The 26,711-nt window shown below is 45.6% G+C and overlaps 1 protein-coding gene across 10 annotated transcripts in view; it reads right to left on the bottom strand.

Moving 5' to 3' along the window:
• GOLGA1 (golgin A1) overlaps nucleotides 1–26,711 on the bottom strand; it is a 58,983-nt gene that overhangs the window by 20,342 nt on the left and 11,930 nt on the right. For 5 of the 10 annotated variants that reach the window (XM_078774883.1, XM_078774884.1, XM_078774886.1 and 2 more), the window contains exons 3-18: nucleotides 21,171–21,261; nucleotides 17,871–17,945; nucleotides 11,487–11,584; nucleotides 10,743–10,775; nucleotides 10,451–10,573; nucleotides 10,093–10,283; nucleotides 9,203–9,314; nucleotides 8,944–9,087; nucleotides 8,737–8,811; nucleotides 8,541–8,624; nucleotides 8,309–8,437; nucleotides 5,560–5,655; nucleotides 5,291–5,380; nucleotides 1,110–1,212; nucleotides 854–930; nucleotides 580–675 (exon numbers count right to left, since the gene is read on the bottom strand). In XM_078774883.1, coding sequence (XP_078631009.1) covers nucleotides 580–675; nucleotides 854–930; nucleotides 1,110–1,212; nucleotides 5,291–5,380; nucleotides 5,560–5,655; nucleotides 8,309–8,437; nucleotides 8,541–8,624; nucleotides 8,737–8,811; nucleotides 8,944–9,087; nucleotides 9,203–9,314; nucleotides 10,093–10,283; nucleotides 10,451–10,573; nucleotides 10,743–10,775; nucleotides 11,487–11,584; nucleotides 17,871–17,945; nucleotides 21,171–21,261 — 1,617 coding nt within the window. The remainder of the gene's footprint in view (nucleotides 1–579; nucleotides 676–853; nucleotides 931–1,109; nucleotides 1,213–5,290; nucleotides 5,381–5,559; nucleotides 5,656–8,308; nucleotides 8,438–8,540; nucleotides 8,625–8,736; nucleotides 8,812–8,943; nucleotides 9,088–9,202; nucleotides 9,315–10,092; nucleotides 10,284–10,450; nucleotides 10,574–10,742; nucleotides 10,776–11,486; nucleotides 11,585–17,870; nucleotides 17,946–21,170; nucleotides 21,262–26,711) is intronic. The other 5 variants (XM_078774887.1, XM_078774890.1, XM_078774891.1 and 2 more) reach the window with 1 other exon arrangement.

Genomic DNA, 26,711 nt, shown 5'->3' with positions numbered 1-26,711 from the left:
AACTGCAGTCATGATGTTGTTGAGTCTGAAGAAGACATAGACAATGACTGTTGAAACTTCTGACATTGTGAATGAGAAATAACTCTTGAGTATTATATATGTATGTGAAATAAAAGCTACTTTGTGTGTAAATGTAAAAGTGAAAATATAAATGTTAACAATCAACTCAGAATCATGAAAAACCCTTATTTGACCCCTCATAAGTTACTTAAGGGCCGATTAAAAAAAATAAAAATTCTCGAAAATAATTTTTCGGTACCCGAATTCAACAGCTTTTTTTCTGGGTTTCCCACGGGAGTTGAACTTCAACATTTTAACACATGTTATTACACACCTTCACAAACATATTGGCGAAGAAATTTTTTGGTAACAATTTAGTTAACAGATTTGTGAAATATCTCATAAAATGCCCTTACTAATACCGAACCATCAGTTCTCAAGCTCAAATCCACAACAGTTTAAAATCCAGTTTCACAGCACAGTTCGAGCTGTTTGGGAAAACATACGCAACGCTACTTTTGTACAATCTGCCGAAGACACTTGGAAATGTATTCCGTCTGCCTTTTTTTTATCCCCGACCTTTCTCTTTTCCTTGAGCTCAGAATGCAAGGTAGGTTCCTCCGCACAGATGACATCGACTTCTCCATTCTCACCACCTGCCATCTGATCTCCACTCTGAAAAACATGGTATACTTGTTAAAGCACTGTCTGGGAGCCTGTACAGTCCACACATGGACAATGTCCCAAGTTATAATCTGCAGGTGTACAAGTTCAGCCACTGATTTGTCTGAAGCGTACAAGGTCAGTGTCCTGCAACTTCTCGCTGGCTCACTTATTCCAAGCTCATACATACCTGTGTTGTGTCCTCAGTTCCTGTAGCTTCCAACTGGCTCTGGACTTCAGCGAGTGAGATAGACAATGCAGACACCTCTACGGGAGGATTGGTTTCACTTGGAGTTATGAAATAGGCCGTCAACAAAATACTCCTTTACAATTATTGATCTCAGTTCGTCTATTTGCCTTTATTCTATCTCTTGTGTTATTCTTTCAATCCATGTATCTTGCAACGCCCTCCACCAAGACACTTTCTGCACCGCCCCCTGCGATACCTGTTCTGAGCTTATCCCGCTCTTCCTCAGCCAGGGATGCTTTCTCCTGCAGTTCTTTCACCTTCAGTAGACTTTGCTCTGCCGAAGCCTCCATCTTCTGATTCTGAGACAGAGAAAGGGTAAGAAATGGAAATGAGGGCAACAGATTAAAAAATAAAAACAAAAAGCAGGACTTTAGGAAGATGGATGGGGGAGGAGGAGGGATGCAAATAATGAACAAGGAAGGGGGGAGAAACGAGGAACAGAGATTCATTTCGGAATACAAGTGAAAAACCGAAGTTATGCAAGCAAGTACATGAGAAAAGGAGAGAGCAATCCGAGATAGCACACTCTCACCAGGACTTATTTTGTGTGGTGTGTACACTATGCATTGATGACGTAGGTATATATTCATACGGCGGACAAACGGATCTTTTCCACTTTATTGTATAGATTCACATTCCAATCGCATGTATTTTATAAACAATGCACGTATTTTATAGATACACGTAAGACGTATTTTTATAGATGCACTCACATTGTTAATCTATATATATATAAAACACAGTTTGTGTGTGTGTGTGTGTGTGTGTGTGTGTGTGTGTGTGTGTGTGTGTGTGTGTGTGTGTGTAATGTTACCGATAGACTCCTAAACGGAGAGGCTCACGTACTTGATATTTGGCACAGACATGGCCATTGAGCCTGGGACGAACATGGCCGACCTAAAATTTGATTTCATAATATTTTTTTTACCATATTTTTATCTCAGCGTGAAATATTATGACCGGAATCTGACCAGAAGCAGAGCAGCGCGCTGATTCGCTCAGAGCGATCACGTGATGTTCGTTGCCGCCATTAACTCAGTTACGCGTTCGCACGTATTTCAGAGCGAAAAGCAATTGCGTTTTTGCCGGGTACTTCTGCATGATTAGCATTTAGCATGATTTAGCATAGATAGTAGCATGTTTCACATAGATTTTTTTTCAGCGAGCAGAAGTACCCGGCATTGTACGAATAAAATATAGATAGTGCCGTGTCGGGCGGAGTGATGCCGCTGTGGGAGGGACCGAGCAAGGTCGCTGTGGGCGGGACCGAGCGAGGTTGCTGTGGGCGGGGCCGGGCGAGGTCGCTGTGGGCGGGACCGAGCGAGGTCGCTGTGGGCGGGACCGAGCGAGGCAGCTATGGGCGGGGCCGAGAGAGGTCGCTGTGGGCGGGGCCGAGCGAGGTCTGCGTTCGTGCGTTGCCGTTGCCGTTGCCTGGTATAAAAAGATGGTGCTTGATGCTCTCTGCGTCAAGATACGGACTTGATGTCCGTATCTTTACAACAGACATTCCAATGATGATGATGATAAATGTAATACCACTCAAGGAAGGCCCACAACTCAAGAGAGTGGAAAAAAACAATAAAATGAACAAAAATACGGGGAAGGAGAAGCAACCACTCAGAAGAATGACAGAAAATCATTTCCCTTAAATTTACCGTGTTCACCAACTAGCACGACCAGATACAGGACACCAAAATAATTTCCCTTACACATATCGTGTCCACCAACCAGCAAGACCATACCACTTACCTCTGGATCAAACTGTATTTCAAATATTCAAACGGTTTTTACATGCTGCCGTCTCCTAGCAACCAATGAAATTTTTCAAAAATATTGTAGTACATTTATTTTTTAATAATGTACCATATTTACGGCAGTATATTTATTTACGCCATGAGTAAGGAAGGAAAATTTCCAGCACCCTGATTCGCTCATTCGCGCTCATTGATGACGATCACGATCACGTGATGACGTGATCACGATCACGTGATGACGTGATCACAAATGATGTTCGTGACGCGATCACGTGATGTTCCTTGCCGCCATAAGCTCACAGCAAGTAGCATAGATTTTAGCATGATTAGCATTTAGCATGATTTAGCATGATTTAGCATGATTTAGCATAGATTGTAGCATGTTTCACATAGATTTTTTTTCAGCGAGGAATATTATACACGGATTCTCCCTCCCCCCCCTCCCCCCTCCCCCCCTCCGCCCCTCACCCCTCCCCCCTCTTCTCCACTCCCCCCCGTTCCCCTCCCCTCTCCCATCCCATCCCCTCCCTTCCGCCGCCCGGCAATGCCGGGTACTTCTGCTAGTAGTATATACTTTATAGATACACTCACATTTGAATAATTACCATATTTTTTGGCCTTCAAGTCGATGTGGAATACAAATCTAATTGGCTAATTTTCCCATTTTCCTTTCCTGCATTCATAAATAAGTCTATGTATTTTTTTTTTTTTTTTGTATACTGAATCGAGGCTTGTGAAAGAGCTAACATTTACTTCACAAACAAATCAACCAGACAAACAAAATATATAAAAAGAGGGAGCGGAAAACAAGATGGGGAGAGAAGGGGAAGCACACAAACACAACATTTGAGAGCAGGGAGATGTGTGGAAGGGAGAGGGCTTGGGGGGAGGAGGCATGAGAAGGGGGGGGGGAGGGAGAAGTATAAAACACAAGGACACCAAGGACTTCCAGGACAGAAGTTGGTATTTCAAAAAAGTGGAATTGGGGTGAAATTAGCGGGGGTAGAAAAGATCAAGGTTTTGGATGGGGGAAGATAAGAGATGGTGGTGAACAGCTGTTTTAAAGACCTGGAGGGTGGAGTGGGATTGAAGAGAGTGAGGGAGTTTGTTCCAGAGGCGGGAGAAAAGAGGAATGAAGGAGTGAAGGTGAGCAGAGAGTCTATGACAAAGCAAAATAAACTAGAGTAGTTAACAAAACTATCAGTCTGAACAATCGAGGTGTTAATTCCTTCCTGACACTCAACGCATCCATCTGGCTATGGTCATGAATATTAATGAGCTGATTTGTGCATATTAATTGTGGGATGACTTAATATATCATAATTATGTTATCATATTCGTGGGACAACTTAATATATCGTAATTATTTATCATATTATTTGTGGGACAACTTAATATATCATAAATATTTATCATATTGTTTGTGGGATGACTTAATATATCGTAATTATTTATCATATTTGTGGAACGACTTAATATATCATAATTATTTATCATATTATTTGTGGGATGATTTATATATTGTAGTTCTTTATCATATTATTTATCATATTATTTGTGGGACAACTTAATATGCCGTAATTATTTATCATATTATTTGTGGGACGACTCAATATATCCTAATTATTTATCATATTATTTGTGGGATGACTCAATATATCGTAATTATTTATCATATTTGTGGGATGACTTAATATATCGTAATTATTTATCATATTTGTGGGACGACTTAATATATCGTAATTATTTATCATATTTGTAGGACGACTTAATATATCGTAATTATTTATCATATTATTTGTGGGATGACTTCATATATTGTAGTTATCATATTATTTATCATATTATTTGTGGAATGACTTAATATATCGTAATTATTTATCATATTATTTGTGGGACGACTTAATATATTGTAATTATTTATCATATTATTTGTGGAACGACTTAATATATCGTAATTATTTATCATATTATTTGTGGGACAACTTAATATATCGGAATTATTTATCATATTATTTGTGGGACGCCTTAATATATCGTAATTATTTATCATATTATTTGTGCATATTATTTGTGAATGACTGTGGGAAGACCTTTTGGATAAATTAGGATGTAAATAGTTTTTCATTTGTTCGTTATCATTTTGAGATGACGGAGCAAGGATGGATACATAAGATTACGATTGAAAGGGATGATTCCGAAGAAAGATTTCTGTTTTGCGTTTTAAATTAACAATTACTGTATACAATTAATTTCAGAAAATATCACACTTTGCAATTTTTTATATTTATGCAATTCAATGTCTGAAACCACAGATAAGTCGATTTTGAGTACAAGTTCAGGCCCGGACTACCGGGGGGTGGGGTGGCGGGGGGAAGGGAGGGAAAATATGGTACGTACTTCATCATATACAGCACGCGCTCAGTCGGGGGGGGGGGGGGGGGGGGAGGGGCAGGTGGGGGGAAGATAACGTGTAATACTGGTGACCACGAGGCGTTTGTGGCCTACATAAGCACATTATGTGCGTAGACAGACCAACAGACCGACAGACAGACAGAGACAAACCCAAATGCAAGACCCTTTCCTCTGGCAAAGGTAATCAGAAGGCAGGCACGTGACAAACCTGAGCAGAGTAGTTTTCTATATCTGCTTGCAAGGCCTGGACTTGCTGTTCTATCTCCTCATTCAAAGTTCTTTGTTTTGCAAGCTCAGTCTGCATTGGGAGGAAGCAATCACGACTGGGTAGATAACAAAGTTACAAGGTTTACAGCCACTTGTTGCAAACTTTTTCACACATTGTCGTGATAAAAAAATTACTGCATTTAGTTTATACAAAAGGAATGTAAAAGCTGCGAAATAATATTTAACAAGTACAGCTTAGTACAGACAAACCTCAAAGGAGTCTCTCTCTCCTCGCAGAGCACCAAGTGCGTCCTTAGCCTCAGTGAGCCGCTCTGAGCTCTCCTCAAGATCTCGCTCCAGCTGAGACTGAAACAAAGGGTTCACAAGCTTCACACGCCTTTTGTGCTCAAAATATATGCGGTGCTCACCAATGTCTCCAAGCTGAGCATTTTCAAACCAGTGAGTGAGTGCCTTTTTGTGTGCGGAGTTTTTTTTTTTGTAATTAAATAACACGGAGGACAAAGATGGGGGGAGACGGAGATGTGCTTTTACAAGAATCGCAAAACTTCATCTTTTTAAAGTCCACAATTATTCCACGTTCTTGTGGGGATGGCTGGGGAAGGTTTTTCGCTGACACCTATGAAGAACCGGCTGACCAGCACCGACCTTCGACTGAGGTTAGGCCAGAAATTTGGCCAGGGTGCTGGCGATAACTCGCCTACTCTTCCCAAAGGACACCGTGGGATCTTTAACGTCCACCACCCAATGCCAGCAGATGGAACAGCCAGTTTAACGTCCATCCGAGGCACGCACGTTGATGAATCACTCCGCCTGTGAAACACCGGGAAGACAGTTTATAGCTGGGTCGGGATTCAAACCCAGACTAGACACCTTAGAGGCGAGTGTGCCTATCTCAAGGCCATCCTGCCAGCCAAATTGTGAAAATTTTTCGGATGTGTGAAAAACATCAGTTGACAACGGACAAATCAAGATTGTACAAGTAATTACCTCTGCCACCGATGGACGTTATGTTTTCACCCCTCTTTGTCTGTGAGCAGGATGTCGAAAAAATAGTTGTGGACAGATTCGGACAAAACTTGGCGGACAGGTTGGGTGTGGCACAAGGACGAATTGATTAGATTTTGGTGAGGATCTGGATACTAGAATTTTGAAAGTGATTCTTCACAATTGAAGGAGGGCCCAAAATGATATAACACGACATCTTAAAACGTTGTGGACAGATTACGACAAAACTTGGTGGTCGAGTTGTGTTGGTGACAAGAACAAGCCAATTAGGTTTTGCTTAAGATCCGAATCCATCGTGGGATACAAAACCAGTGGGAGCCCATCAGTGGGATATCAGTGGGATACAAAACAAACTGTACAGCCTGGCAGAGCTATCCACTCGACAGATGCCGTTCTAGTTACTTGCAAAATTGAAGATTTTTCAACTATATTGGTTGGTCTTCTGCGTTATTCTGTCTCTGTTTGTTTGTCTGATTATCTGTTTGTCTGTCAATCATCCACAAGTCACCATATTGATTTTTTAAGGTCAAAGGCCACCTCGAGGTCGAATTTCTAAAATTGCCATTTTTCATCCGATTGACTTGAAAATTTGACACCACCTGCACACCGAGTCAATAAATTGGGAAAACAGCTATTTTTTGAGGTCAAAAGGTCAAAGGTCAAACTTCCAAAATCATCCATTTTCATCTGAAAATTCAATTTTCATCCGATTGACTTGAAAATTAAACAGCAATTGCATAGTGCCTCACTGAACTGGGGAAAAAAAACTATTTTAAGATCAAAGGGTCAAAGGTTAACTCAAGGTCAAACTTCGAAAATCATCAATTTTCATTGGAAAAACCATCAATTGTCATCCAATTGACTTGAAAATTAAACGGCAATTGCATAGTGCATCACTGAATTGGGGAAAAAACTATTTTTAAGGACAAAAGGTCATACTTCTAAAATCATCAATGTAAATCTGAAAAATCATCACTTTTCATCCTATTAACTTGACAATTAAACAGCAATTACATATTTCATCACTGAAATGGGAAACCAACTATTTTTGAGGTCAAAGGTCAACTCGAGGTCAAACTTCTAATATTACCAATTTTCATTTGAAAAATCTTCAATTCTAATGTGATTGACCTGAGCTTTGGTCAAGATCATCAATTATAATCTTAATGAAATGGACAATTTGATGTATCCATGGCAACTTATTTTTTGGAGGGGTGGATTTTGCAAATATCATGCTCTGCATGTCTTCTTGTTTGTACTTTGATCCAGCTGCGAACAACAAACAGGCTACGGTAACCCAAAGGAAAGTGTAGTACCGTACTTCTTTCTTTCTGTCTTCTACCGACTCCTCTCCGGCCTTGCTCCCCCAGCTCTCTCTGGGCTCTGTCCCCCAAATATTCCTACAGGTCGCACAAGATCTGCCAGCAACCCTCTTATGGTTAAACTGACAAAATCAAGACTCTTTGCTCACCTTCACTCCTTCATTCCTCTTTTCTCCCACCTCTGGAACGAACTCCCTCACTCTCTTCAATCCCACTCCTCCCTCCAGGTCTTTAAAACAGCTGTTCACCACCATCTCTTATCTTCCCCCATCCAAAACCTTGATCTTTTCTACCCCCGCTAATTTCACTCCAGATCCACTTTTTTGAAATACCAACTTCTTTCCTGGAAGTCCTTGTAGTGTCCATGTGTTTTATACTTCTCCCCCTCCCCCCCCTTCCCACCCCTCCTCCACCCAAGCCCTCTCCCTCTCACAGATCTCCCGATGTCCCTGCTCTCAAATGTTGTGTTTGTGCTTCCCCTTCTCTCCCCATCTTGTCTACCGCTACCCTTATTATATGTTTTGTGCGGCTGTTTGATTTTTTTGTGTGATAAATGTTAGCTCCTTCACGAGCCTCGATCCTGCATACAAAAAAAAAAAAAACCACAGACGTGGTGCAGCAAATGGCAGGTATGCAAAAGGAACAAACAACACTCCTTGCCGAGCACTCACAATTGAGTTGTGCGCTGCGGTTCGTTCGAGCGCGCATGCCGTCTCCAATGCAGCCATCTGGGCTTTGAGGTGGGATGCGAGTTTCTCCTTCTCTAACCTCCACCGAGCTTCACTTTCAGTGCATTCAAGCTGGTGGGAGATTCAAGATGGAGGAAGAAGAGATTATTCTCTCAACTGTTGTGGGTAGCCAGATCTCTTCCTCGAGGATGTCGAGGTAACACAGTTTGCTCACCTGTCTTTGTAACTCCATGCGGAGCTGTCTTAAAGCTTCGTTTTTGTCATTTAGATCCTCTGACAATGCCTGCCGTGCCAGCATCTGGCAAGAAGCAAACAACTCGCATGAGGAATTAAAATGAACATTGTGGGTTTATAAAGTAAAGCCTGTATTCCCATTCTGATCAAAAAAACACCAACAGCAATTTCCTCACCTCCCGGTCTTGTAATTCCTGGGCCTCCCACAGCTTTTGCATTAGTCCTTCAAGCTCCCTTTGCTGCAGTTCCTGCTGAAAAAGAGTGCAAAGCAAATGCAAGCAAGAATCCAAACATCAACACAAGAGTTGTTCTTCAAGGGCATTTAAGCACCCCTGGGCTTTGAAATAAATAATGTTCAAAAACATTGACGAAACGAATTCTACCTCTTTGGCTCTCTCCGGTGCACCATCCACTCCATCATTTTCTAACTGCGCCTCCTCTTCCACATTGACAGTGTCACCCAAATTCGCCAATCTTTCCTTCAATCGAGTGATCTGTTCGTCTCGCTCCCGTCTTGCTGCTCCACCCTGCAGGAGAAGAAAGCTAATATCTGTGCTCTCTTTAGGACCTCCAGCTGCTGGAATTTGTTTCATAAAAGTCAGTTGAGCAAACAGCGAACAAAATATGAAAGACAACTCATACCTGCTGGACTTCTCTTTGCAAGGCCTGTTCCTCCAGGCGATGTTTCCGCACAATGTCCTCCAGCTCCAAATTCCTGGTGTCAGCTCTGCGCCGGGCTCCATCCACATCCGCCCTGCCATTTATATCCATAAAAATAAATCCCAACATTCATCACTACTAAATATTTATTGATAGTTTTCAAAGTAATTGATGATTTGTTCAGAAATGTTTTACAAAACAATTTTTTTAAAAGTTATTGGCAAAGTTATAACTAATAATAGCACAAGAACGTTTATTGTCCACAAACTAAAGTATTCTTTTAACAATTGGATAGCGTCTCAGGTTACCGACTTGGAATTTGTCACTTTGGAGCTCAGTTCGCCCAACATCGCACAGCTTCATGGACCCTTCACTAATATAATTCTTCAATTGGCTGCCAAGATGGCATAAGATTATGCGTACTTGCTTCCAAGCTGTCAAGCATCGAATCTCAGCCCAGGCATAAACTGTCACCCTGGTGTTTCACAGGTATGGTGATTCATCAATGTGTGTGCCGTCCCTCGGATGGACGTTAAACTGGGCATCCCATCTATCGGCATTCGTTGGAGGACGTTAAAGATCCCATGGTGTCCTTTGCAAAGAGTAGGCGAGCTATCACCAGCACCCTGAACAAATTACAGATCCCTTCCCTGACCGACAGAGGGCACTGCATCAGCGGCACAGCCACACCCTTGCCATTATTGCTACCCCGCAACCTTGTGCTGCATACGAAAGAAGAAGACGATTCTTCAACCATCCCGCAACAAGCAATTTTAACTTCATCCTCACAAGCAGTGCAACTCATCACACTCCCAACCAGTTATCTTCCTCAAGAAAGTGATATAGAGACAGCAGTGGGTGATGAGGAGCACCTTGTTGACAGCAGCAGCATGTTCTCCGATTTTAAACTCTCGGACGTTTGTTGCACTTTCTTCATCTCATTCGTCAACTCCTGCAACTCTTCTCTCAATCTCACCACCATCTGTCTCTCAGTTTGTGCCTCAACTCTCACACTCTCGGTCTCACTTTTGGACTGCTGCAAGGCCTCTTCACGCTGGAGAAGCTAATGGAATGACGGCAAGGAAGATAATTTGGGGGGAGGGAAGAGAAAGAAAGGAGGCAAGGAGATAATAGATGTTCCACAGGAATGCTCCTCATCAAAAACACCCATTATTTACAACCCACTGTTATAGCCAGAGAGAGGTCATTCATTGCTCCCTGCTGCCATACCATGTGTTTGACCTTGGCGACCTCCTGTATCTGCAGCCCACTCATCTCATCATGCTCGTCGCGTCGTGCAAAAGCCGTCAGCACTTCTGCTTCCGTCAGCCTCGCCATAAGCTCATGACGCTCCTGGTTTGCAAATACGTTTAACAGGTTATGAGCAAGCTAACAACGTTTACACACCACAATGAGAAATAATCAGAGAAAATGGCATGTGTTGGTTATAAGAGTTTTGTTGAGGGACATGGGACGTGGAATAAAACAATGCACTCCCTGCAGTGGTGCCTCCCACACTTACCTTTTCTAAAACTGAGACCCGCTCCCTCCATTCCTACAGGGAAGAGGAAACATTGGTGAAGCATGAGTGCTGTCAAATCAGGACAAAATTACATCCCTTACAAGAACACGAGCAGGAGTTAAAAATCGTTTCACAACCAGTTGTGAAAATTGAGATAAACAAATAAAATAAATATAGACTCGATTCGAGAGAGGTCGATGGCACGTCATCGCAAATCCCCACGTTTCCCACCTGAAGAAAAATTGAAAGATAGCAAAACGTTCCACCAGGAATGATCCAATGTCAAATTACAAGTTAAAAAAAAAACAATCTTCTGTTTTTACTCCTATGTGCCACAGTTCCCACCCTCTGGGGCATGAACTGGGGGTCAAATCCCAAAAAACATTTACACATTTCATGCGTCCCCCCCAATGTTGATTGCATATTCAAATCTTCATTAAAAATGTTTAAAAACGTGCCAGTAATTCAATTTTTTGGTATTTGACCTTTTGACCTGACCCCAGGGCCCCAGTGGGCAGGGCATAAAGTGATACTGCTCTCGCAGCTTTGTGTCATGTGATGATTATAACTACCAAGTCGTGGAGTTTCATGAGAGCTTAACGATCATGACCGTGACCATGATGTTTGTCCCTGACTTGTGTAAGGATTCCTGTTTTGGCTTGATGAGTTTAATACTCCCCTCAATCTCAGACAGCACTTATCTCATGATGTAGATTTTTATTTTTTTAAAGAGACAACTCTCACATTGTCTTTCTCCTGCAGTGCTAGTGAGGCACTTTCAGCAAGATGAGCTCGGTTCACTTGGTACGACTCATTTAACTCTTGTGCCTTTGCGACAGCAACTGGTGGGTTGTAAAGAAGGTTTGGGTGGGGGAAAGGTTGGAAAAGGTTCAACAAATGCACTGATGACAAAAAACCCCCAAAAACCCCCCGACTGATAGGCCGGATTTTTATCTGAGCCTGAAGCAAAATCTAATCCCGTGTCATTACCCATCCACAACGTTGAGATATCATGTTACAAATATATATATATATATATATATATATATATATATATACTAGCAGAAGTACCCGGCATTGCCGGGCGGGGGAGGGGAGGGGAGGGGGAAGGGGAGAGGAGGGGAACGGGGGGGAGGGGAGGAGAGGGGGGGGAGGGGAGAAGAGGGGGGGGAGGGGGAGAGGGGGAGGGGGAGGGGGAGGGGAGGGGGAGGGGGAGGGGGAGGGGTGGGGGAGGGGGTGAGTGGGAGGGGGGAGGGGGAGGGAGGGAGGGGGGGAAGGGGAAGGGGTAGGGGGGAGGGGAAGGGGGAGGGGGGAAAGGGAGGGGGAGGGGGAAAGAGAGGGGGAGGGGGAAAGAGAGGGGGAGGGGGAAAGAGAGGGGGAGGGGGAAAGAGAGGGGGAGGGGGAAAGAGAGGGGGAGGGGGAAAATGGAGTGGGAGGGAGAAGGGGAGGGGGTAGGGTGGAGGGGGAAGGGAGGGGGAGGAGAGGACGGAGGGGGGGAGGGGGAAGGGGAGGGCCAGTCAACAATGACGTTGCAGTTCTCATGGTCGGAGAGCAGCACAACAATCGCGACATCGTCCTGCATCTTCGCAAGAGCACGAAGCGGATTTTGGAGACTCACCGATCCTGTGACGCCCTCCAGTACCGGCGTTGCCAGGTGGGGGAAGGGAGACCCGTACATTCCCAACCCGTACATTCGCCCTCTCGACTCAAGCTCACTCGGACAAAAGCCTCGCACAAATTACACCGTGAAGGCCCAATGGCCATGTCTATGCCACAAATCAAGTACGTGAGCGAGTCGGGCACACTGAATTGAAAATATATAGAACGCTCATACTCCGTGAAAAGTGAAGCCGCCGTGTCGCCATCTTGGTTAGCACGACTCGACCAACTCGCTTCGTGGATCTCGTTTGTTTTGAAGGTGTGAATTACGTGCGAACGCGTAACTGTGAGTTTATGGCGGCAAGGAGCATCACGTGATCGCTCTGAGCGAATCAGCGCGCTGCTCTGCAACCTGATCAGATTCCGTGTATAATATTCCTTGCTGAAATGCGCTGAGGTAAATATGAATAAAAAATATGGATCTCGTAAAGATGAAAGAAAAAAAAACCTATGTGGTGTGAATGGCAATGTTCCTCGCTGAAATGTGAAAAAACGCAATCGCTTTTCGCTCTGAAATATGTGCGAACGAGTAACTGAGTTAATGGCGGCAAGGAACATCATGTGATCGCTCTGAGCGAATCAGCACGCTGCTCTGCCACCGGTCAGATTCCGTGCATAATATTCCTTGCTGAAATGCGCTGAGGTAAAAATATGGTAAAAAAATATTATGAAATATTTTTTTTTAGGTCGGCCATGTTCTTCCCAGGCTCAATGGCCATGTCTATGCCAAATATCAAGCACGTGAGCCTCTGCGTTTAGGAGTCTATCGGTAACATTACACACACACAAACTGTGTTTTATATATATAGATATACTAGCAGAAGTACCCGGCATTGCCGGGCGGGGGAGGGGAGGGGAGGGGGGAGGGGAACGGGGGGGAGGGGAGAAGAGGGGGAGGGGGAGGGGGAGAGGTGGAGAAGAGGGGGAGGGGGAGAGGGGAGAAGAGGGGGGATGGGGAGGGGGAGGGTGAGGATGGGAGGGGGAGGGGGGTGGGAAGGATGGGAGGGGGAGGGGGTGGGAGGGATGGGAGGGCGAGGAGGGATGGGAGGGCGAGGGGGGTGGGAGGGGGGGAGGGGAGAGGGGAGAGTGAGGGATGGGAGGGTGAGGGTGGTGGGAGGGGGATGGGAAGGGGGAGGGATGGGATGGGGAGGGGTGGGAGGGATGGGAGAGGGAGGGGGGTGGGAGGGATGGGAGGGGGGAGGGGAGGGGGGAGGGTGAGGGATGGGAGGGTGAGGGGGTGGGAGGGGAGGGTTAGGGGTTGGGAGGGGGGAGGGGGGAGGGGAGGGGGGAGGGGGGTGGAAGGGGAGGGGGGGTAGGGGAGGGGGAGGGGGGAGGGGGGAGGTGGAAAGGGGAGGGAGGGAGGGGGGAGGGGGAGGGGGAAAAGGGAGGGGGAGGGGGAAAAGAGAGGGGGAGGGGGAAAGGGAGGGGGAGGGGAGAAGGGGAGGGGGTAGGAGGGAGGGGGAGGAGAGGACGGAGGGGGGAGGGGGAAGGGGAGGGCCAGTCAACAATGACGTTGCAGTTCCCATGGTCGGAGAGCAGCACAACAATCGCGACATCGTCCTGCATCTTCGCAAGAGCACGAAGCGGATTTTGGAGACTCACCGATCCTGTGACGCCCTCCAGTACCGGCGTTGCCAGGTGGGGGAAGGGAGACCCGTACATTCCCAACCCGTACATTCGCCCTCTCGACTCAAGCTCACTCGGACAAAAGCCTCGCACAAATTACACCGTGAAGGCCCAATGGCCATGTCTATGCCACAAATCAAGTACGTGAGCGAGTCGGGCACACTGAATTGAAAATATATAGAACGCTCATACTCCGTGAAAAGTGAAGCCGCCGTGTCGCCATCTTGGTTAGCACGACTCTACCAACTCGCTTCGCGGATCTCATTTGTTTTGAACATGTGAATTACGTGCGAACGCATAACTGTGAGTTTATGGCGGCAAGGAGCATCACGTGATCCCTCTGAGCGAATCAGCGCGCTGCTCTGCCACCTAATCAGATTCCGTGTATAATATTCCTCGCTGAAATGCGCTGAGGTAAATATGAATAAAAAATATGGATCTCGTAAAGATGAAAGAAAAAAAAACCTCTGTGGTGTGAATGGCAATGTTCCTCGCTGAAATGTGAAAAAACGCAATCGCTTTTCGCTCTGAAATACGTGCGAACGCGTAACTGAGTTAATGGCGGCAAGGAACATCACGTGATCGCTCTGAGCGAATCAGCGCGCTGCTCTGCCACCGGTCAGATTCCGTGCATAATATTCCTCGCTGAAATGCGCTGAGGTAAAAATATGGTAAAAAAATATTATGAAATAATTTTTTTTAGGTCGGCCATGTTCTTCCCAGGCTCAATGGCCATGTCTATGCCAAATATCAAGCACGTGAGCCTCTCCGTTTAGGAGTCTATCGGTAACATTACACACACACAAACTGTGTTTTATACATATAGATATACTAGCAGAAGTACCCGGCATTGCCGGGCGGGGGAGGAGAGGGGGGAGGGGAGGGGAACGGGGGGGAGGGGAGAAGAAGGGGGGGAGGGGAGAAGAAGGGGGGGAGGGGAGAAGAGGGGGAGGGGGAGGGGGAGAGGTGGAGAAGAGGGGGAGGGGGAGAGGGGAGAGGAGGGGGGAGGGGGAGGGTGGAGGGGAGAAGGGAAAGGGGTAAGGTGGATGGGGGGAGGGAGGGGGAGGACGGAGGGGGAAGGGAGGGGGAGGACGGACGGGGGAGGGGAAAGGGGGAGGGAAGGGGAGGGCCAGTCAACAATGACGTTGCAGTTCTCATGGTCGGAGAGCAGCACAACAATCGCGACATCGTCCTGCATCTTCGCAAGAGCACGAAGCGGATTTTGGAGACTCACCGATCCTGTGACCCACGCCCTCCAGTACCGGCGTTGCCGGGCAGGGGAAGGGAGACCCGTACATTCCCAACCCGTACATTCGCCCTCTCGACTCAAGCTCGTATTCGATTCGTATTCAAAATCGAAAGGGGAAAGGGGAAATCCTTCGTATTCGAATTCGTAAACACGAAATATGAATTAAAATTTAATTCATATCGCACAAAATCGACACAAAACACGATCGCATAAAGGTGAAAAAACGCAATCGCTTTTCGCCCTGAATTACGTGCAAACGTGTGACGTGTGACGGGATGGAACATCACGTGATCGCTCTGAGCGATCGATTGCAACTCTGCGTCCTGTCGTGGGCATGGCCAACGTGGCCTCATGCTCCCAGGTGATTGGCTAACTCGAGCTCGAGAGAGCCATAATGCGCTACGTTATGGCAAAAAATATGGATCTAAAGATGAAAGGGAAAAAAACCTATGTGGTGTGAATGGCAATGTTCGTCGCTGAAATGTGAAAAAAGGCAATTGCTTTTCGCTCTGAAATACGTGCGAACGCGTAACTGAGTTAATGGCGGCAAGGAACATCACGTGATCGCTCTGAGCAAATCAGCGCGCTGCTCTGTGACCGGTCAGATTCCGTGCGTAATATTCCTCGCTGAAATGCGCTGAGGTAAAAATATTATGAAATAAATTTTTAGGTCAGCCATGTTCTTACCAGGCTCAATGGCCATGTCTGTGCCAAATATCAAGTACGTGAGCCTCTCCGTTTAGGAGTCTATCGGTAACATTACACACACACACACACACACACACACACACACACACACACACACACACACACACACACACACACACACACACACACACACACACACACACACACACACACACACACACACACACACACACACACACACACACACACACACACACACACACAGTGTTTTATATATATAGATATATAAGCCATAACCTTTTTACCATTGGAGCTTTTGTCATCAAATTTTCTACAAACCTTTATTGTGAGACTACAAGCAAGGTACCAGTGCTCCGCAGGGCGGGACACCAAAATTTCAAAAACAAAATGTTTTGAGAAATTATATGAAAGCTCCCACCCACTTTAGGACACGTGCAGGGGAGTAGTTCTGTGTAAAAATCTATGTATCTTTAATGCTGACGATGAAGCTGATAATGACGATGACAATGGTGTTGGCTGGGGAGAGGCGATTGGCTCTTATGTGCCATGACGAAGGAAATGGGTTATTACAGAAAAATAGCAAAACCGGCGAATGTTTCCACATGTGGTAAATGATGAAACTGTGAATGCCGAACCCGTGAATGAGCAATTTTGCAAGATTTTTGCAAGGAGCAAGAGAGAGAGCAATTTTGTATATGGGTGGAAACTCGATTATAATTGTATTGAGATATTTACAAAACCTTCCAACCACCTTAGGACCACCTTAGGACCCTTAGGACCACCTTCCAACCACCTTAGGACCCCAAAAGGTTTCACAGAAAGTTTGGTGGAGCCAGCCCCAAAACTGAGGGAGTAGTTCAGGATGCACGGACAGAGACAGAGTTCTGCGTTATTATATAGATTGAGAACATCAATTAACTAGAGGTTCCAGGGAACCTGAACTCAACTGGTCTATATCAATATGGTTAGAATATGCATAATAGAACCACAAACTATATAGTTTATATGTGCTAAAGAGGTACAGTAACGTTGAAGGTATCTCATGTTTAAACAGGAAACTAGAAAAAATTGAGTTTTAAGTGAGGCATGAAAAGTAAAACTACAATTACTTTTCTCAGATAGGTCATGACGAGGTCATTTTTCGGACACGTCAAAACCCGTAATATATGTGTTGAGGTTTGTTACATACTGTCTACACACCAAGTTTCAGCCTTCTAGCTCCATTAGGAAGTACCAGATTGACAAAAATTGATTTTTCAATTTGGCCGCCCTGCCGCGCCCATTTTTGGGCGTGCAACGCCCAAATGCAATCCCAAACTAGTTTATGTCTTAAAGATGCTGCATAACAAGTTTCATCAAATTTAACCAATATTTGTGACTTTTAGAGCGTAGACGTCGAATTGTTTACAGACGACAGACAGATAGACAGACAGACGGACGACGGACGACGGACACTGGGTGTCGACAAAAACTCAGCTGGACATAGTCCAGTTGAGTTAATAAATTGTACAATACCTGTTATTTTGGTCAACTTTAGTTCGAGTACAAAGCATGCTGCTCAAAGTGAAAATGCAAAGGCACGGAGGGCTTTGCATTTTCAAATGCTTTCTGGTTTATAGTTTCGAGAGTAGGTTGAAGCCGTTTTAGGCCAAATAGGTGTCGTTCACCGCTTAACCAGAGGATAAAATTTAAAAAGTGCGCATTCAGTGAGAGAAGCAATCATGAAATAAATTTCACAGGGAATCAGCTACGACACAGGTCAGTCGGACTTTCGCACCTACGCCTGGGTCATATGATCAATTTACACATTAGAAGCACCGTGTGCACCCACCACGATTTCCCTGGATTTATCCTGCCCAAGCATCGCTCATCATTTTCCGGGTATGAACAAATGTTCAATAATGCACATAAAGTTCAGTACAAACCGTCTTGCTGCTTTTCAAGAGCCAGCTCCAATTTCTCCTTGAGTCGCAGCACTGAGCGCAGCTGATCTCCATATTCTGCAAAGGGGAAAAAGAGGAGTAGGCGTTGAACGGATGCAACACTGGTAGAGATGTAACATTGCGTCCTTCAGACCCACTATCTTGTGTTCTCTGATCTGTATCAAATGACCCATTCTGCAACGAACAAGTCAAATTTACAATCAAGCCATTACATGGTCCATTTAGATTCTGCAGCTTCGAGTGTGGAAACCTTCGCTGCTTTACTGTACCTGGATTGCGTTTGAGTCACATGTCCGTTTCAACACTGGAACATTACAGTTGGATCTTTCCCAAGTGCAGGTCTTTAGACCGATACCACAGCCACACTCTACATATCATCCAGAGAATTGACAATCTCGACTTGACAGAGCCTTCCCAGTCTATACGCATCTAGGACACCCAGTGATGCATGCCAACCGCAGATTAAACAAGTATTCTGAGTATTGCGCTGCAATACATGTCCCCTACCGGCAGTCTGTCGTCCGGAAACCACCGGTAGGGTACTAATAAGCCCGCAAGGTCGCTCCGTGGAGCAGCCTGCACGTATTGCAGTGTGTGGATTATATAATTACCAACTCACGGTCTGAGGTAACTCGGCTAAAAATTATCCGATTTGCACCAAATAAAGTTTATGAATGGTTGCACAGACCCCTACTTCTCACTAAAAGAGGAAACAGAATGTAAATTGGAGTTAAAACAAGGAATATTAACAGCTTTGACTTACCGCACTCCAAATTATAGTCCGGAAAACTGTTGGGGAAATTATCAATGTTCAAAGTGCCATAACTTTGTCAAAAATGTTTTGTTTTTGTGTCCCAAACCCATCTCTCTCTGTTCCCACCTTTCCCAGTCGAACCCAACTGCTCCTGGACTCTGTGTCCGTCTCTCCGGACAAGGTGGAGAAGTTTCTGTCAAACCTCGACTCTGATTCTGCAACTGGACCAGACGGCATCAGCCCGCGGGTCCTAAAATCCTGCTCTGCCGCTCTATCTCACCCCCTCTCTGTTCTTTTCACCCTCTCTTTTGCTCAAGGTCATCTGCCAGCATCTTGGAAATCAGCAAACATTACCGCTTCACACAAAAAAGGTGCAAAAACAGATCCTTGCAACGACAGTCCAATCAGCCTGCTTTCAATTAATCAGCAAAGTCATGGAATCCATCATTGCTTCGGATATCAAATCCTTCCTCTTCTCCAATGGCTTGATCTCTGATCATCAATTTAGATTCAGACCAGGTCATTCTACTCTGGACATGTTGCTTCTGCTGTCTCAACAATGGATGGAGGTCCTCAATGCCAAACAGGAAATCAGAGCTGTCTCACTTGACATATCACGTGCCTTCGATACGGTCTGGCACCCCGCTCTGCTCACCAAACTCTCCTCCTATGGTATCCATGGAAATCTCCACTCATGGCTTGCGGACTTCCTCTCTGGTCGTAGGCAAGGTGTGGCCCTGAATGGATTTCTCTCATCTCCCCTTCCTGTTCTGGCTGGAGTTCCCCAAGGTAGTGTTCTGGGCCCTGTGCTATTTCTGGTCTTCATCAATGATCTCTCCGACTCTCTGGAAAATCCTCTCTATCTCTTTGCTGATGACTCCACTATCTGCCGCTCCATTCCTCATCCCTCAGATCGGCAGTCTGCAGCCTCCTCACTCTCTGCAGACCTGGACAAAATCACAGACTGGGCAAACAAGTGGAACATGTCTTTCAATCCTGACAAATCGCACACTCTTACAATGTCTCTCCGAAAGGACCGACTGGAAAACCCTCCCATCTACTTTCTCAACAATCCTCTCCAAGAAGTTCTGTCGCTCCAGCTTTTGGGTCTCACTATCTGCCATGATCTTTCTTGGGAAAACCACATTTCCAAGCTGGCCTCCAAAGCCAGTCACCGACTGGGCATCCTCCGTCGTGCGAATTCCTTCCTTGGCACACCTGAGATCCTCACCACATACAAGGCTTTCATCCACAGCTCAATGGAATACTGTTCCCCCCTCTGGGCTGGTGCTCCTGCCTCACACCTAGCTCGGCTTCACGCTGTTGAAACCAAAGCTTTCAGAATCATTGGAATCTCCTGTGATGAAGTTAACTCCGAGGGCCTTTCACTCACTCACCACAAGCAGGTTGGTGGTCTTTCTGTCTTCTACCGGCTCCTCTCCGGCCTTGCTCCCCGAGCTCTCTCTGTGCTCTGTCCCCCCAATATTCCTTCAGGTCACACAAGATCTGCCTGCAACCCCCTTATGGTTAAACTGCCAAAATCTAGGCTCTCTGCTTACCTTCACTCTTTCATTCCCCTTTTCTCCCGCCTCTGGAACAAACTCCCCCACTCCCTTCAATCCCACTCCTCCCTCCAGGTCTTTAAAACAGCTGTTCACCACCATCTCTTATCTTCCCCCATCCAAAACCTTGATCTTTTCTACCCCCGCGAATTCACCCCAGATACACTTCTGTTTTTTTTTCTTTTTTTTGGAAATTCCAACTTCTTTCCTGGAAGTCCTTGCAGTGTTCATATGTTTTATACCTCTCCCACCTCCCCCAAAGCCCTCTCCCTCTTTTTTTTTTTGGTCTTTTTTTGTCTTTCTTTTTTTTTGTCTTTGACAAGTCTTTTTTTTTGAAATTCCAACTTCTTTCCTGGAAATCCTTGCAGTGTTCATATGTTTTATACCTCTCCCACCTCCCCCAAAGCCCTCTCCCTCTCACAGATCTCCCGATGTCCCTGCTCTCAAATGTTGTGGTTGTGCTTCCCCTTCTCTCCCCATCTTGTCTGCCGCTCCCCTTATTTTTTGTTGTGTTTTGTGTGTCGGTTTGACTTTTTGTGTGATTAATGTGATTAATGTGATTAATCTTGTATACAAAAAAAAAAAATTATCGAAACCGTGAAGTTCGAACTTGATCTGTAACTTATCATGAGGATACCATGTACCCAGTTTGAAATCATTAGCATTAAGAGTTTAGAAAAAAGTCCGGAAAACTGTTCTTTGCGTGACGGACTGACAGACTGACGGACTGACAGACAGACTGACAGACGGAGGGACGGCGTGCAAACCTATAGTCCCCTCCGGTGTACACCGGTAAGGGACTAATAAGACCTCTCAGCATTAAATTGAACCCCAAAGTCGAGTCCCACTTTGAGCAGCACTGAGCCAGGTAAAGGTGCCAGAAGACTGATGGTCTGACAGGCCCTTACAAAACCACCAATAATTTATTCGATAGAAATCTGATGAGAATCTGATGAGACGTCTCACCACCAAGCCGAACCTCCAGCCTCTGAACTTGCTCCGCACGACGAGCAAGTTGAACCAGAAGTTCTTCTCTGGAAGCGCTGCCTTCAGAAAACTGCACACAGGAACACGAGATCATGCAACGAGGTAGAACTTGGAAACAAGAGAATGCATAACGTACGTATAGAGCCGGAGGAAGTGCAAGATGTCAAACCGGGAATCTTTACACCATTTACACCAACCAAGGGTGTGCCATTACTGGATTCACTTTACTTGTGTGCAAAGTACTTATCTCATGATGCAGACTCCAGTTTAAAATGCCGTATATTGTTGACTTGTCCATTGTGTCCTTACGTCGTTCCCCTACATGTAATTATAATTAATAGCAGAAGCCCGTGGTAAAAAAAAACCATGATATTAAAAAATAAGAAAAATTCGAGCAACACTGTGGAGAGCATACCTCCACCAGGCTGAACAGATTATGTTTTGTATCCCACCGATAGACCAGATCCGATAGACCAGAATCTGTACCTGAACCAAAATCTAATCAGCTTGTTCTCGTCACCAAACCAACTCATCCACCTAGTTTAGTCACAAGTCATCCATAACTTTTTTTAAAATATCATGTTATTTCTCGCTTTTCACCCAATCCCTAAATGGTGAAGAATCACTGAAAAATTAAATAATTCTCGTATCCGAATCCATAATCAGATCTTCACCAAAATCTAATGGATTAGTCCTTGTCAGACACCCAACCGGTCCACCAAGTTTAGTCCAAATCCATCCACAACTTTTTGAGATATCCTGCTATGTATCGTTTTTGGCCCTTTCTCCCAATGGTGAAGAATCACATAAAAAATTCTAGTAGCCGGATCCGAATCGGGATCTTCACCAAAATCTAATCATTTCGTCCTTGTCACATACGCCACCTCACTGCCAAATTTCGTCTGAATCTGTCCGCAACTTTTTGAGATATCTTGTTCACAGACAGACAGACGGGTGAAAACATAACCTCCATCCACCTATGGTGGCAGAGGTAATAAACTCAGGTGGCATCAAAATGTGAAAACTTTGGAGAAGAGTAAACACTTTTGCAGACGACTGTATATAACTATGTCCACATTTACTTGTAAATCAGGAAATGCAAAGCGTCCGCCTTTCATTCTTTTCAAAATTGTAAAAACAGAAATGTTCAAAAGAAATAAATAAATACAATCAAAGCTCTCAAGATAAATGAGAATATTATACAGAATTATCTTCCGTTACAAAACTGATTAATAACTACGAGTGTTAATTGCTGATGAGTCTGCCACCATAAAACCACACAAAATATCTAAAAAGTGCAAAGCAAAGTGGCATTCACGTCCTGGTAACATCGGAGTTGTACACATCGTTGTGTGAGTCATTAGTATTGTTATGTCAGTGAGTAGAGGAATATCTAGAGCCAGGTAGATCTGCATAGGTAGGTACTCGACTGTCGTGATAGGGAATCTACCTGTAATAAGTTCTATCTTTAGCCGTATGTCGGAATAAGTTGTATCTGCGTCCCCGCCACGAGGGGGCGGGGCATGATAATTAGTACAGGGATTATAGGTAAAATTCCCTCATGTGTCATTCCCGCTGTGAGCAACCCAGTGTCCCTTATGGCAATACATCCCATAGACATTAGATAGGCCCATTAGCACACCACACATTAATTAATTCCCTTCCGCCACAATAAGACTTACAGGAAGAACAGGCAGGAAGCCAGATCGGGGCACTGCCGATGGGGCCGCAGCCAGCCACATCACCAGCTGGCATAGCAACAAACATCGTGCAAGGCAGGCTGTAGCTACGCCCAAGAGAACGTGTGATTGGTTGGGTAAGAAGCTGGCCACTGATTGGTGAAAGGAAGGTGGAAGGAAGCGGCACACTGATTGGCCATCGACCGTTGACACCTCGGCCAATCAGTGCGGAAGGCACGAACATTCGGCAAATCAGTGCAGAAGGTGCAAAACCACTACTTAAAAGCAGGTCACTGATTAGAGGGGAAGGGCCGGTGACGTCAGAAGGCAGGAAAGACCACGAAGAAGTGAGGGACTGGTTGGTGCAGGAGGAGAGCTGACGTCACACCGTGGGTGACAAAACGACTCGCCCGTGGTAATTGTGGGTCGGCTTCCCTGGGTTCTTCGCGGGCTCTTGGTGCTTGGGCTTGGTCTTGGTGCTCTTGGTGCTTGGAGCGAGGCTTGGTGCTTGGAGCGAGGCTTGGTGCTTGGAGCGAGGCTTGGTGCTACGAGCAAACGGGACCTCACGTGCGACCGACGAGCGGGCGAGCGAGGCTTGCCGCTGAGCAGACGAGACCGGGGTGAGCGGGTGGTTCGGGGCCTGGCAGCGGACAAGCGGGGGCACATCGAGGCCTTTCTTCACGCCAACCGGAGCTGCGTCCGACGCTACACTACCAGACAGATAAGCTCGCATTCACAAATACACGACGGGACATTTATTGTATTCATTCTCCCATTGTTGTATCCGAAGTCTGAGTGGGGACGTCCCAACCTAGAATTTAGTTTTATCACCGTGTTTCCCTGTCCCGATATTTATTTTGAATAAACCCTTCTATTATTTTCTCTTTCATTCCAAATCCCATGTTCGTGTGAGATTAATTTGCAGGGTTGAAGACTGCTCGGATCGCGTCAGGTAAGCGCTCGCCGCTTCTTCCTCTTACTTCTTCCTCACGTGCTTGTTAGTCAAATCCGTCATTGATCATCGCCTCCATTAAAGTTTGTTTGGTCATCCGCGAGCTACAAGGACTTCCAGGAAAGAAGTTGGTATTTCAAAAAAGTGGATCTGGGGTGAAATTAGCGGGGGTAGAAAAGATCAAGGTTTTGGATGGGGAAAGATAAGAGATGGTGGTGAACAGCTGTTTTAAAGACCCGGAGGGAGGAGTGGGATTGAAGAGAGTGAGGGAGTTTGTCCCAGAGGCGGGAGAAAAGGGGAATGAAAGAGTGAAGGTGAGCAGAGAGTCTTGAACATTAGAGCAGAGCCGTGAGCAGAGCAGAGAGCCTTGAAGTTCATCTTTGCATCATAATATACAAGCAACAGTACCCACCCTATGGGCGGGGCTTCAATTGGGAAGCCCAAATGAAAAGGTAAAATATCAGAAATTGAAGGCTTTTTTATTTTAAACGATTCATATAAACATCCGTTGAATCATATCACAGGCAAATCATCAAAATCGAAACAGTACATGGACAATCATGTACCACGTACGTCTCGCGTCTCGCTCGCTCTCATGTTGTCCCGATAATGATCCTTCCGCAGGTTCACCTACGGAAACCTTGTTACGACTTTTACTTCCTCTAGACAGTCAAATTCGCTCATCTTTTCGGTGCACCGGCACGAGCCAAGAACGGCCTGTGCAGGGGCTGATCCGAGGATCTCACCAAACCGTCCGATCGGTAGTAGCGATGGGCGGTGTGTACAAAGGGCAGGGACTTCACCAACGCGAGCTGACGACTCGTGCTTACTGGGAATTCCTCGTTCGTGGGACACTGTCTCAAGCCCCAGTCCCCATCACGGATGGGGCTCAGCGGTTTACCCGAGCCTGACGGTGAAGGGCAAGCAACACGCCGGCCCATCCAGAGTAGCGCGCGTGCGGCCCCGGACATTGAAGGGCATTAAACGTTCATTAAAGGATGACGAAACGAAAAACATTATGAAATTACGCTCACACCGTCATGTCAAACACTACCGTGAACACATACAGTCATGTGAAAAAGTAAGTACACCCCATGTAAGGTTTTGACTTTTTCAACGTATTTCAACATACAGCTATTTGATCTTCATTTCAACAATATTGATAGATAAAGGTGATATAATATAACAAATATCATGAAACATTTACATTTTGTAGTCCATTGTATAATTTAAATAAACATAAATGCAAATTTCGCATGTGGAAAAAGTAAGTACACCCCTACATTTATCACTACTTCAAATACCTAAAATTAGAATCAGGTGCAGCAGCTCAGGTGCAAATGATTAGAACATCGTTAATGATTAGAACATCGTCAGAGAGGATCTTGGAGGAACCTGTCTTATTTAAACCTCAGACATTTAGTTTGGTTTGCTCTTTGTTGTTGAAGTGTGCGGCGTCACCATGCCTAGATCAAAAGAGCTCTCTGAGGCCTTCAGAAAGAAGGTTATAGATGCCTACGAGTCTGGGAAGGGATTTAAAAAGATCTCCAAACAATTTGAAATCAATCATTTGACTGTCTGGAAGATCATCTACAAGTGGAGAAGATTCCAAACAACTGCCAACTTGTTCAGGCCAGGTCGCCCCAGCAAGTTCAGCCCGAGAGCAGACCGAAAGATGCTGAAGGAAGTCTCTAAGAACCCCAGAATGTCATCACGGGACGTACAGGTAGCTCTTGCCACTGTTGATGTCAAAGTGCACGAGTCTACCATTAGAAAGAGGCTGCACAAATTTGATCGGTATGGGAGGTGTGCCAGGAGGAAACCTTTGCTGTCCAGAAAGAACATCAGGACCTGGGCAGCTCACCATCATATAATCCACTATTAATTCTTCATTGTACCAGAGGGTGCTTGAGGATAATGTGAGGCCATCTGTCAGAAAGGTGAAGCTCAACCGAAGGTGGACCTTGCAACATGACAATGACCCTAAACATACCATTAAATCCACCAAGGAATAGCTGAAAAGAAAGAAATGGAGGGTTCTGGAATGGCCAAGTCAAAGCCCGGATCTAAATCCCATCGAGATGTTGTGGGGGGATTTGAAACGAGCTGTGCATGCAAGAAACCCCTCAAACATCGCACAGCTGAAAGAATTCTGTATGGAGGAGTCTTTCACCTACCTCATTCTCATCCACCCTCTCTGAAAAATTGTCCACTTCTCCCTTCGTTGACCTCCACACGCCTTCTGACCTCACTGACTACTACAACCACACTCTCTCCTCCTGCCTTGACCAGCTTGCGCCTATAAAAACCAAAACAGTTTTTCACCCATTCTGCTCCCTGGTTTACCCCTGAACTCCGCCTGATGAAAACTCGTGCTCGCCAACTTGAAAGACTCCGCAATAAAACGTCTCACAATTCACTCCCAAGCCTACAAGGACCACCTACAACACGACAAAGATGCCCTCTCCCGCGCCCGCTCCGCCTACTACTCTCAAATTATCCACTCTGGCTCTGGAAACCCAAAAGCACTCTTCTCTACAATAAACAAACTCCTCAGCCCTCTGGACACCACCACCCAGTCATTCACAGTAGACAACTGCATCTCCTTCCTTTCATTCTTCCAAAGCAAAATTGACAACATCTACAGCAGCTTAACCACCACCGCACCTGCTCCCCCTCAAACCACCTGCCCCCCCCTTATCCTGCCAACCCCCGTCTCAGTTCTCCCCAGTCTCCCCTACTGACCTCTCTGAACTCCTCATAGGAATGAAAACTGCCACCTGCACTCTTGACCCCATCCCCTCCAGCTTTGTCAAGGCCTCCCTTCCTGCTCTCTCTCCACTTATCACTGCAACAATAAACTCCTCCCTGTCTACAGGCATCGTCCCA

The sequence above is a fragment of the Myxine glutinosa genome, chromosome 3 (genome assembly GCF_964187855.1).
Source record: "Myxine glutinosa chromosome 3, kmMyxGlut1.1, whole genome shotgun sequence".
Classification (NCBI taxonomy): Eukaryota; Metazoa; Chordata; class Myxini; order Myxiniformes; family Myxinidae; genus Myxine; species Myxine glutinosa.
Note: the sequence above shows the minus strand (reverse complement) of the source record. Positions and strands in the feature narration are given on the sequence as shown.